Source organism: Miscanthus floridulus, chromosome 14 (genome assembly GCF_019320115.1).
Source record: "Miscanthus floridulus cultivar M001 chromosome 14, ASM1932011v1, whole genome shotgun sequence".
In the NCBI taxonomy this organism is placed as follows: Eukaryota; Viridiplantae; Streptophyta; class Magnoliopsida; order Poales; family Poaceae; genus Miscanthus; species Miscanthus floridulus.
The window spans coordinates 147,965-161,648 of NC_089593.1; the positions used below are offsets into that span (position 1 = coordinate 147,965).

The window sequence follows — 13,684 nt, forward strand, 5'->3', positions numbered from 1 at the left end:
GATAATTATTGTCCAATCATAGTCTAACTAGGCTCAAAAGATTCGTCTCGTAATTTATAATCAAACTATGTAATTAGTTATTTTTTTATCTACATTTAATACTCCATGCATGTGTCCAAAGATTTGATGTGATGAAGAGAGAGTGAAAAAACTTGCAATCCAAACAAGGCCTGGGGTTAGGAATCAGTATTTGGCACTGTAGCACTTTCGTTTGTATTTGACAATTATTATCCAATCATGGCCTAACTAGACTCAAAAGATTCGTCTCGTAATTTATAATCAAACTGTGTAATTAGTTATTTTTTTATCTACATTTAATACTCCATACATGTGTCAAATATTTGATGTGATGGAGAAAGAGTGAAAAAACTTACGATCTAAACAAGGCCCAACACGCTTTCTTTTCGAACCAACATGCTTTCATGCACTGAGTTTTTGGTAGATGCTCAAGCTTCAAATCCTAATATCTAATTAACCATGCATCCGATTTGAAATTTATTATCGCCATAACATTTTTTGTTATTTTATCTACAAAATAAGATCCAACATGACCATATTTCCTTGAAAGAAAAAATAATAACATATGAACTCTACATGTTATATTCTTACGAATATTGCTAAAATTGGGCCTTGCTATAGTCAAACATTCTTGATGCTAAAATTTGCCGCAAATAGCATTTCGAATCCACCGTTCATCACGCCACTTGTCACCAATCCGAGGCATGGTTAGCTATCACCCCAAGTGGGGTAGCTATCCCTCGTTGTATAAATTCCACACTAATATATATATAGAGAGAAAGTATGCTAGCTATAAAATAACTTAATTTTAGCCGGACGAACCGACCGCACCCTGATGCCCCGTCCGATCGAGCCAGCCAGCCCCAAAGCGTTACTGCTTTCCTCTTCCGGATGCATGCACGTGGGATCAACGCTGCAGGTAATTGCCGTAATTAATGACGCTGGATATTTGGAATAATTATGATGGCTTCACACGGTGCCATGCATGCAAGTATTACGAGAATACTAAAAGCAAATACATACCTATCGTATTAAGTAAATGATTTACTAGAAAATATATGTCATTGATTGTGATTTACTATAATCTATGTCTTGCTATCCTTGTGAATTTGACAACTATGTTTACGAGAATAACCTTGAATGTGAACTACAAGAACCATGATATAGTAGTTACGAGAATTTGAGTTGGCTTCATACGAGAATTACATGACGACTTACTTTGTTTAGGTTCTGGTTTTTCCGAGTAACTAGTTGGCCAGTTACGCAAATGTTCCAGGCGCACGCAACTGATCTTGTTACGATAATTAGCACATGTTCTGGTTACTATAATTAGCACGCAAATAATTAGCACGAGAGTTTTATACTGTAAATATTTACGAGAATTTTGTACTGTAAATATTTACGAGAATTTTGAACCGTAAATGTTTACAAGAATTTTATACTATGAATATCTCATACTATGGAATTTACGAGAACTTGCACAAAGAATATTTACAGGAACTTTATACTATGAATACAAGTACGTATTTGCGAGAATTTTGAACTATGACCAAATTTAATTTCCTACATGAACCCTCCCACTCCCGATTCCCGAAGCAGAGGAAGACCACAGACCCCGAGGCTACGTCTCCGGCCACCGCACGCACTCGTGTGGCGGGTCGGCCGGCGTGGGGAACGAGATGACCGAGCCGATAGGGTACAACGTCGGAGTAGGGCACCCGGTCCTGCGCGTGCACCGGCCCTCGGCGATGGCGGAGAGGACGCCCTGCTTCGGCTGTGTTAACGATGATGCCGTCGGCATTCGGGCTTCTTCCTTTCCAATTCCATGATCGGCGTCGGGAGCGAGAGCGGCGGCACTGGGGGCAGCCCGGGAATGTCCGCCGCGCCGTCCATCTCCCCTAACTCGCCGGCCACCTCCTCGCACAGCGCCGGCAGGCGTAGGAATTAGGAGAGCGCCGCGGCGTTGCAGTTGAAGTACAGTACGCCGGCACTCCGAGCTCGCGGGCCACGACGACTAGCGGGGCGCAGAAACAGGTCGAGGACGAGCGCGGCCACCGGGCACACCAGGCTCGAGACGGCCGCCCTGACGTGGGGCGCGTGCAGCTGCACGACCTGCGAGATGAACTCCATGGAGCCCGCGTGGTCCGTCGGGGGCTCGGCGGCCGGAAGGCGGTGGATGCGAACGTCGAGGCCGGCGGGGAGGAGTAGGCTGGATCGAGGGCGCGCGCCAGGAAATCGTCGTACTCAACATCTGCGTGGTCCGTCGGGGGTTTGACGGCCGGAAGGCGGTGGATGCGAACGTCGAGGCCGGCGGCCGCCTCCTCCGTGCGGCGTATGGACCTGCCCAAACATGCAAGCTGAATCACGATGGACCGATGGAGTCAGCGCCGACGCCGTCGCCTCCGGTGGCCCGGGACCCGCCTCCGAGGCTGCGCAAGGCGACGCCGTCGCCGACGGCATGCTGCGCGGCGGTGCCCACGACGAAGGAGCCGCACGCGAACCGCGTGACCTGGAGCAGCAAAACCACTCCGTCGACGGCGTCTTCGGCGCTAGGGTGCACGCTCATCGTCGTGGAAGTAGCTGGCCGGCTCCAAGTGCAAATTGGGAAGCGTATCTTCTGTCCATATGTTTTACCACACGGTCTGCATGCAGAAATTAAAGTGACGTGATTAGGGGACTTTAAGCCACGTAATTAGGGGATCGGTTGATTAGACCCGTCTGAGCCGCAGGTGGGATCTGGTCAATACGAGCGGTGTGGAAGGCTCGAGTCGGATGTGTAGGTTGGGTCTGGCTAACGAATATCTTATCCGTAGTCATTTTCAGTTTCCGATAATTATTATGTTAATTTACGAGATTATAGTAACTTCTTACTAAATGATTTACTATAACGTTATGATAAATATCCTCATGTATTATAGTAACCTAACTATCGTAAATATATATTGACATTATCGTAAATTAGTATATAAAATTATTGTAAATAGAGGCGAATAAAGGATAACTTATTTTGTAGCTGGCTATTGAATATACTCTCCCTCTATATATTGTATTCCCTTCTTGTATTATGTATGAAGGTTTGTATAGTGGAAATTAGTTTCTCTATTACATATTATAAGTAGAATGCTATAGCTAGTGGTCAAAAGTCTTCTATTCTAGTACGTTATAATTTGTGACATCAATTTTGAATGTTTTAGCACCTTATTATATTTCATGACGGAAGGTGTAGGCGTTTGGAATCATTCACCGCACAGAGAAAGGCACGAAACTCTGATCCAATTGATCATACATAAAAGATAATAAGATTAATTAATAATAATAACAAAGAAAACATGAAGAAGCACTAGTAAAAAAAGGGCTTCTATTCCCGGCTGCCAACCCCCTTTATTCCCGGTTACGCAGCCGGGAATAGGAGTTCGGGAATAAAGGGTTAGTAGCCGGGAATAGAAGTTGACCTTTAGTCCCGGTTGGTGATACCAACCGGGACTAAAAAGGTACCACGCCAACGCCTGGGCTGGCCCCTTTATTCCCGGTTGGTATTACCAACCGGGACTAAAAAGGTAGCCACGCCAGCGCCTGGGCTGGCCCCTTTATTCCCGGTTGGTATTACCGACCGGGACTAAAGGGTCTTTTTTTTCCTGCTTATTTCAATTGATGATTCTTTTTTGTTTTAATTTGGTTTTCGAATACGCATTATTCGCTGCAAAGTAATATACGTATACGTGCGCGTACTGTAAAGTTTTCGCTCGATCAATGCACGCAAGCAACACAAGTAAAAGTAAACTAAAACATAATATTACATTTCATCGTCACATGTAAAGTTTGCATTAATTGTACATTTCATCATCACATGTTCTTTGGATCAATATGAAATTTGGCTTTCATCATCACATATTTGGGTCATAGTAAAACTCGCCGTCGGGAGTTAAGACCTGATCATTCAGAAATCCACCTATTGTCTCTTGGATTGCTTTGAGATAGTGTGTCTAGGGTTTTTTCCTTCAACCAACGAGTCTTTAATTTGAGATATGAGATAAAAAAAAGTATATTAGTGTATATATATATATATATATATATATATATATATATATATATATATGAAGAATACGTTTTCAGAATACTTGGAGACAACAGCAGCAAAAGAAAAGGCAGCTGGGATGTAATCTGATGAAGTTACTGAGAGCCTGTTGGAGAAGAATGGCGACCTAGGAAATGGAGATGCCACAACTGTTGAAGTAGAGCATGCCACAGCTATTCAAGTAGAGCTTAGAACTTTGATCAATATAGGATATGATATTGCAGGGCTCTTGAAATGCATTCTCTGTATGTGCTTGATAATTATAGTTGTGCAACTACTGCTGGTGTTTGTTTAGATGAAGAAGTGAATGGTGAATGTGAAGTAGGTTTGGGGAGTAGGAATGCTTTTGTTTTTGTGTGAACTTGTAACATTTCCATGTAAGAACTGGTAATGCATTATGGTATTGATCATGTGTGTTATCTGACTAAAATTTGTGGTATTTGTGACTGTAATTTTAGAAGAACACATTTCACTTATGCAAACTGCATTGTGATGCTTGTAAGACCTCTGGCCAACTCTGCATTTTTCAGACTATCTTGTTCACTGTTCTTGGTTTCATGTTGGACTTGAATTAGACGATGATATGTTCACACTGCTGGTCTCCGCCCGATTCGGCGGCCGTCGAGCTCGATTCGGCGGCCATCGAGTCGTCCTCACTCTCCACCCGCGCCGCCTCCGCGAACAGCACCAGTCGCCGGCGTCGCCACGCTCTGCTCCTCCCCTGTTCCCCCTTTCGTCGAGGTCGGTCCGAGAGAGGAGAGAAAGGAAAGGAGTGAGGAAGAGAGGATGAGATCGTGCGGGGTTTTTTTTTTGCTAAAAAGCAAGTACCTGCCGATAGTCACGTGTGCCTCACGTGCGTACGTGGACAGCCACGTCGACTAATTGACACCGCCGGGCTGTTTAGGACCTACATGGGCCAAATTAAGTAGATTGGGGAACCAACTGTGCGATTTAATAGTTTGGGGACCCAGACGAAATCAGTCCAATACTTTAAGGACCGGCCGTGCAATTTACTCTTTTTTATTTTTTATTTTTTGGCTGGAAGGCTCGGGAAGCAGAATCGGAAGTCCGCATATATATTTGGTAGCCCGGCTCCGAAGGAGAAGCTAGATACCACCGAGAGAAGCAGAGGGGAAGCCTGTGGAAGGCGAGAAGGAGCGGTAGAAGCCGCTTTCGGCGAAATCCGCTCCAAGCGATCTGGGCCATCCGATGGGAGACCCGATCCCGCTAACTGGTGGGGTCAGCATCCAAGTCAAAATTGCCCCTGGGCCCTGGCACTGGCAGGTGTGGCTGTGGCGAACCCGGGCGGAGTGGAACCGGAGCTCATAGTAGGTGCTGCAGCCCGGGCGGGTGGATCGGACCGGAGGCCCTGACGACGGGGTAGGTGGCGACTCCGCGCCGTGTATTAAACCGCTCGCTGCAACCTTCCCTCCACTTCACCGTTCTTTCTCCCTCACCAACCAGGCAACCAAACGGCGTCCCAACCAAACCTTCTCCGATGGCCGCGCCTGTGTCGCAGCCGCCGGTGGCCGCTAGGGCGTCCACGCGGTTCCTCCCCCGCAGGATAGGCGCGCTCCCGGAGTCCACCCCCGCGTCCCTCCGGTTCTCTGTCGGCCGCCGCCACCGCGCCGCTCGCCTAGGTCCGCGTGGATGCTCCCCTTCACCTCGTATATTACTTACTGGAACTCGGGCGTGCGGGGATGCGGGGAGGAGCGAGGGCGCGGCGTCGGCGTGCGGGGTGTGGATGCGTGAGAAGCCTGGCATCCCACGTTGAATCGTGGCCATCGGATTTGATTTATATGTTTTATTAGCCCTTAATTTTAATGGAGATGAATTCATGTGTGCATTTTCTTGGGTGCATAATGGTTGAAAGCTCTCAGCGGAGGACGTTTTTCGGAGGGACCTAGTATAATTTTGATTGGTCCATTATAGTAGAGATATAAGGTGTGACATCAATTTTGAATGTTTTAGTACTTTATATTTGAGGGCGGATGAGGTAGATGTTTGGAGCCATTCACCGCACAGAAAAAGGCACGAAACCGTGATCCAATTAATCATAAAAGATAAGATTCATAAGCAAAAAAAAATGAAGAAGAAGAAGAAATGGAAATAAGAAAAACACAATTCACCTTCTCATGCGTGCTGCAACTCGGTGATGGGCCAGTAGGATGGACATGGACTGATACTGATACTGATAGGCAGGTCAGGCAGTCGGATGTTGGAACGATCCTGAGCTATTGGGCTGATGACGATGCAAAGCCTCACAGTCGTGGGCTTGTGGCGTCGGTCGAAAACACCAGCCTTCTCTGGGCCACGGCCCACAGCCAAAGCACCAGGTGATGATGGCAATGTACTGAAACTGAATATTGCATTGCACACGCCTTGCGTTGCTTGTACTTCTACTTCTACTTCTACTTCTACTGCAGTGGCGACACCTGGACGATTCGCGTGTGCAGTGTATCTTTTTTATTTTTTGGTCTCTGACAAGTGACAAGTAGCCAAGTAGTACGGAGTAGGTATCTCTCTATTCTATACAGGGCGGAATACGATGTTACTACTACTTTACTACTACTAGTATGGCAGGCATTTGCTTTGGTTGTACGATGACCACCGACCTCCTCTTTTTTTTATTTATGTATGAATTCTTGTATGTAGGCCGCCAAATGAGGTCAAATGAGTCCAGTGTGCGTTCAAACAGACAGACACCGAGTACTTTACTGACCTACCTGTGATTAATTAGATTAGATCCAGAATCCAGGGCTTAATTGATTCATTAAGCAAGTAAGTAACCTCAGCAGCTCGGGTCCCCACTCCACTATCCTGCCGCCGGGTGCCGTACGAAAAAAACATCGACTGCTAGAGAAAACTAGTGATAAAAAGAAAGGGAAAAAAGTCTTCTCTTCTCCTAACAATAACAACAATCCACGCTTGGCCGGTTGCACGGTTCTGGCCACTTTGGTGTGATGAGCGACTCGTTAATCTCCGCTGCGCAAAATGTCAAATAGGGATTTCAGAGGACCAGATGAGATCAGGTGCATTAAATATCCGTCCGTGACAAATTACCTATTACTAGATAAAATTTTATACACGTCAACATGATTTTCTGTTCGTATCTACATCCGTCGATAGTGTTATTCTAAACGTTGAACGGTAAATGGTTAGTTACTTGCCTGTAGTTATTATTCGGGCAAAACTGTCACTTCAACAGGCAAAATGGTTGTTTAAATAGGATAAACGACCGATTAAACGGAGATGGTGTACCACCGGGTAGTGTTTAAATGGTGTGTAAATGAGCTAAACAACCAATTAGGCGAACGGTGTCCGTCGGATACGATACTCACATGTATCCGCACCCGTAAGTTAGATTATGGCTACAATACAATAATTATTTGTATTTTTTGCACTAGTGAGTAATGACATATTCGCATTTGTACCAACAGGTCAAATTGTATACCCCGTGGATGAAATTTTATATCCACGCCCATACTCATTGGGCACCCATGTGTAGCCGTGTCGGATCACCATTTCTAATGTCAAATGATAATGGTGTAGTAGTAGCAAATGTCAAACTAAGGGTCCCTTGCCATGGCTTCAGCTCATTGCGGCTCTTGCTGCGGAACTATACCCCAACCCATTAAAAAATGACTCATTGCAAGGAGTCTAGAGGGTCCATAGACGTTTTTTATTAGGACGTGGAGCAGCAAAAACGTGGCATCTAACGGTTCCTCACAATTTTGACATAAATTTTACAAAACTATCACATGAGTTATTTTTTTCAAACATTTTTTTTAAAACGGCTTAAGATCCACCGGAGAAGCTACTCGACAAAAGGAGACGAAGTCCTTTTAGGAGGAACCAAAACGCTAGCAAACTATTGAAAGTGTAGCTACGGGTCACTTGGTTAGTTTGGAGTATTACAAGTTTGTTCTGATTCGAAATCTAAATTATTGATTCGAATGAGTTTGGAGGTCAACCAGCAGATAGATAGAAAAAAGCAAAATTCGCAAAGATTGGATTGGTGCCAACTTGCCGAGTGCCGACTCCTGTGCTGTGCATCCGTTCATGTCCACGTTTTATGACCCCGGATGGAGGAGATAGAAAACACGTTCTCTGGGGAGAGTACGTACTTAATTACTTATTATGACTTTTACAAGGAACAGAGACCTTGGTTGTGTGTGCTGACTTGTTCGTTTATGCTAAAATTTGGCTTATGCTGAAATATTGTGAGAGAAAAATACTGTTCCATATATGAAAAGTAGCTCAAGCGAACAGAGCCATCTATGCTCACACTCACACAATAGTGTTAACCAGCACAAAACAAACTACATGGGGTACTCCAACAACAGTCAGTTCATTTAACACCCCAGTACTACACCATACAGCTGCAGCTGAACTGCATCTTCCCATTACAAAACAAGCATACATTCCAGAGGCGAGAGCAGAGCCAGCCCACATGAGCTGTGAATCCGTGCATAGTGACAGCAAAGATTCCGCCACAACGCCAAAGCTGAGAGGAGCCACGCCACGCGCCAGCTACAACTAGCAACAAAAAGCTGTGCCTGAGCCTGCCAAAGTGACAACAAAAACCTCCCCAGCTCACACACACTACCACCAGCTTCTCCGTCTTCACCCGTCATCGTGGATCCTGTGAACAAAACAAACAAACAAAGGCTGAACAAGTGAACATCCCAGCCAGAGACGCCACAGCTGCTCCCTGTCTTCTCTTCTCCAGCCAAACAAGAAACACACCTTGGTTTCAAGCAGCAAGAGTTCTGGTGTCACCTTGCTTCTGTTTCTTTTATCTTCCACCAGCAAAATACACCTACAAGTTCCAGCAGTCCAGCTGGGAAACACTACAAATCCATTCTGTCTGCCATCCTTGGCCTCACCTTATTACTCCTTGTAGGATGCAACAAGGTATCACTCACGTGTGTGCAGGAATAGCTAATTTAGCTTGCTACTAGATGGAGCACATACATATGCTTGTGAATGCAGCAAGTTCTACTAGTCATCTACTACTCCTGCTACTCAAGGTTGCTTCTCATTTCAGCACCATACCATGTTGCCTTAAATAAAGGGACTGCACATGTGCACCAAATTTGAACTTTTCAAGTGGCAATCACATCTCAATTCATATACTACCAAGTACAAATCTTATATCACTTCTCTCATGCTCCTCATCATTTCCAACATGAAAACTGAACATGCAGCAACGAAGTGCAAACCCAAAAGAACACTGCATGCTCACAAAGTGAGCCGGCCTAAAGCTTTTAGCCAGCTCACACATTGATCCTTAGCACAACTGTTCATGCCCTCTCGTCTTGTGAGTTATGCAATCTTTTTGAGGAAACAACTGAAATCTAGACTACTTTGAGAATCAGATGATACATGCTACAGCATGACTGTACAAAGCAAAACAAAGAGAATGGATCTCCATAGCTTCATCTTTCATATTTCAATATCAGTAACAGTGATAAGGAGAATTTTGTAACAAGTGCCAATTGACTCAACGAATAGATGAATGCATCTATCTTCCTTTGTAGATCATCTAGCTCCTCATGACAGCTCTACATGAAGCTTACAACATTTCCAACCAACTTGACGATTGAAGACCAAGCCAGAATACTACCAGTGAAAAAGATAAGCTTTTAAATCGTTTCAAATGGAGCTGTCTTCAATCTTTCTGTTTAGCTCACATTTATTTGTACACTACCCATACTTACATTATATCTTTTCTTAGTTGATCGTCTAGGTCCCCACTAACAGCTCTAGATGAACCTTTACAATATTCAAAACTAACTTAACGATCAAGCCAGAAGACTACCAGAGAAAAGAAAATCAGCAAGTTTGGAAAGTTTCTAACAGAGCATTTCTTGAATTCCTCTGTTTAAGTCTATTTATTTTGCCAACTGGTCATAACCAATAAAACAAGGAACCTGATAAAAGTCAGCATTAACAAATTCTAGAACTGGTAGTACTGTCAGACCATAAAAACACATAATTAGAAATTAAGTTGTTTCCCAAACAATAACAAAGAAATGAATGCTGCCTGAAAACATACACAGCGGATGTAAACACAATTGTCCATGAAATCAATGATCACAATCAGACTAATTACCACAGCACGACAAGTGAACATTTACATCACTACATCATCTTCGCAGTCATCTAAACATCAAATGGAGAAGAAAAAGAAATGAAATGAAATTCCAACTGGATGAATGAATTTCCCCAACACAGCATATCACGATATGCAATGAATGTTACCTCAGCTTTATTGCCAAACCCATTTCCTCTTGAATACAGCAACCCAAGAAAAAAAATAACAGGGGATTCCAAATCCAATATGGCAAACATTTCTCCTCCATTGCTTGCTTGGAGATGAAAGGAACTCCCCGCATATGAACATCGGCAACTATGAACATTAACAATAGACTCCCATTCCTCGCAGTACAAAACTTAAGCTTCCGAACAAACCCACCAAAAGAATATGCTGAACCCTCATTAAGCAGAATCTGGGCTCTGAAATTAGTGGCTAACATTGCCCTCGCTGATATAGAAAATTTGCTGCCGTCAAGCAACCAATGGACAATCCTGGCTCTAGCGAACATCATCAAGTCTTCTTGTTAGCAGAAGTATCCAGCAAATCGAAAAATCCACTATGCAGCATAATTGTTCTCAATCACCGGTTGTGTCCGCCCAACCTGCGCCATCCGCAATGTCTCCCCGACCTCCGCATTTCGCTCCATGAGCTGAAGTTTCTTATCCCTTTTGTACCTCACCAAGCACAGCAGAAGCGCAGCCAACAGCCCCAACGCTGCAGCACCGCCAACCACGCCGACAGCAATCTTCCACGCGTCTGAGCTCCCCTTCTTACCACCTCCCTCAGTCGGTATCGGCGGAGCAATCGCGCCAGCTGGAGGTGGAGCTAGAGCAATCTCACTGGAATTCACGACAACTGAAACGTGCCCTTGCCGATACGTCGTGCACACATTGGTTCCCTCCAGGTCCCGGAACTGCGGCACGCCATCCAAATCGAACACCACGCACCGCGGTGTCACACCACCTGCCGGCACCGCCCGGACACCGCCGAACGCCACAGAGATCGGTCCCCCCGACGCGACGATGCTGAGCTCCGGCAGCCCCACGGCCGACAGGTTGGCCGCGTCGTAGGCGAGCAGCCCCAGCACGGGCGCGAGGTAGGTGTACCCGGCGGGGAGCGGGTAGTAGCGGTCGGACCAGTTGCCGAGGTCGTGGTACACGAGCACCACCCGCTCGACGTGCGGCTGCACGACGACGCCCGGCGGGAGCGCGAACTGGAAGTAGCCCGCGAAGCCCCTCCGGCGGAGGCTGCCGCTCCGCAGGCGCAGCGCGGACGCCGCAATGCCCGTGAGGTTGCCCGGCACGGTGGCGTTGTAGACAATGCCGGTGCGCGGGCGCGCCGACAGCGCACGGAACGCGTAGTCCTGCAGCGCCGCGTCGAGGGCCCTCGCGGGCGACGGCGGCTGCGCCGCCACTGGTGGGGTGGCGGTGGTGAGGAGGAGCAGCAGCAGCTGGAGGAGGCGGGCACAGCAGATCGAGAAGCCCATGTCAGTTGGTGGCGGAGCAGAGCAGCCGCCGGAGCTGGGCAAGTGGAGTCAGGACGCCTTCCTCATCCGTGGCTGCTGGTAGGATCAGCACGCGTCCAAGAACGTTCGCCTACTCTTAATCGATGGGAACAAGGACGGGATTTGGGGCGGAGAGGGAAGGCTGGGATCCTCTGCACGGACGGGCATTTACGCCACCTCGGCAGTGACGCGGCTCGGACCGGTGCGGTCCAAAAAAGCAGGTGGCTTTGAGGGAGCGAGGAGTGCGGCAATGGCGATGGAAGCGAGGAGGACAGGTGGAGCGGAGTCAGGACAGGACAGGACCGAGTCCTCCAAGAAGTGGATTGGTGGGCAGGGCGGCGACGAGGACGACGGCAACGAATCGGGCCGCCCGACCCAGATGAAAAAGACACGGAAATTGGGAGGCGGCGAACGCGAACGCTCTCATTTCTCTGAGTGGGGAAGACGGGAGAGTGGACGCCACAGGAATTCGGAATGCGGGGGCCAGGAGGAGTAATGAGCCCCCACGAATGATTGCGACGCGGAGGAGGAGACTGAAGGAAGTGGGGAGGGAAGACGAGGAGGGGTTTGGGGCAAAGTTATTAGGACCGGACCGGAGATTGAACCGGTGAGGCCATCGATTCACTGGTTTACTGGTCCAACCGTTTAGAACCGGTTGAACCGCCGGTTCAATTGTTTTGGACCGGACAAATTGAACCGGCCACAGTTACTTTGAACCGGTACATATATATACATATATATATATATATGTATATATATATATATATGTATATATATATGTATATATATATATTTGCTATAATTAATAATTGACAGATGATAAATAAACAACACAAATTTAATTGCACAAGTTTTTAGATTCAAAACAAAAGTGCATGATAACTGATAAGAAATGCAGCTCATCTGTTACTACTTTAGCCATGTCATGGAAAACTGAGAAATCCATCCTAAATTAATCAAATCTGGAGAAAAGAGATGCCTAATAACTAATATACTCTAACACGAACACGAGCTTCATATATTTATGAATCTTCACATTGACAGATCATATATGCCTAATTAGATGCCTAATAACAACCCTAAAGAGGCATTTGGAGCCAATTTCCAATAATACCCCTAACTAGATAAAGTCGTCCTGAGTGCACAAAGGGGTAATTTTGGAAAAACTCAAAAACTCACCGATTCGTAAGGAACCGGCCGGTTCACCGGTTCCGTAAAAAACCGGCCGGTTCAACCGGTTTTTAGCGGTTCGATTGCACGGACGGTCTTTTAAGTGAACCGGACCGGTCTAGGCTCTGGTTCGGTCTTTTAGCGGTCGAACCGCCGGTCCGGTCCGGTCCTAATAACTAGGGTTTGGGGATCGAAGAACAACTGGAGAACAGTGTGTCTGAGGTCTTCGAGAAGATTTCTCTGTACACGGGGGTTTTAATGGGAATAAATACGTGCTTTTTTCCCCCCTCCAGGGGCTTAACTGGAAACGCAGTTTGCGCCAGCAATTCTCCCGGGAATAAAAGACGCGGGCTTACAGTTGGCGAGGCACATGGAGTTACCGATTTGCCCCTGGGTGGCGGAGGATTACCGTTCCTGCTCGTTGGAAAGCGGGTCCGCGAATACCGAAGGGGGCATTTGTCCGTGTGCGTGAGGGGAGCATGCCGTTTGCAGCTTTTTTTTTTTTTTGCTTTGTCACTGGGCGTAAAAACGTTACAGATATTTTCTGATCGTATTCGAAATCGAATTTGTTTTTGTGGTGTGGGTGGGGGAGGGGGGGGGGGGGGCTTTTTTCATGTGGAATGTAAGCTTCTCTGGGAGGGGTGAGGTCCGAGTGGTATGAGCAGCTGGATGACATGTGGGCCCGTGTCCGTGCCAGCTCACCTTTGCTCTCCTGAGAGGCTTGCCACGTTCAGGCAGCAATTCTTCTGTTGGGTACTCATGCGACGCGGCAGGCTCACAGGTCAGAAGCCACATGGCGCTCACAGGAAGTGAG

At 46.7% G+C, this 13,684-nt stretch overlaps 1 protein-coding gene across 1 annotated transcript; it reads right to left on the reverse strand.

The window, feature by feature from the left end:
- Window positions 1-8,444: 8,444 nt before the first annotated feature.
- On the reverse strand, window positions 8,445-11,815 carry LOC136505218 (uncharacterized). Its single transcript, XM_066500369.1, has 2 exons — window positions 8,843-11,815; window positions 8,445-8,738 (listed from the first exon to the last, which is right to left on the reverse strand). The coding sequence occupies exon 1, from the start codon at window positions 11,680-11,682 to the stop codon at window positions 10,753-10,755; it is 930 nt and encodes a 309-aa protein (XP_066356466.1). The 5' UTR covers window positions 11,683-11,815; the 3' UTR covers window positions 8,445-8,738; window positions 8,843-10,752.
- Between the last annotated feature and the right edge of the window lie 1,869 nt (window positions 11,816-13,684).

What these genes read in the sequence shown, in the direction of transcription:
- LOC136505218 (XM_066500369.1), bottom strand. Translation starts at nt 11,682, where the DNA reads ATGGGCTTCTCGATCTGCTGTGCCCGCCTCCTCCAGCTGCTGCTGCTC.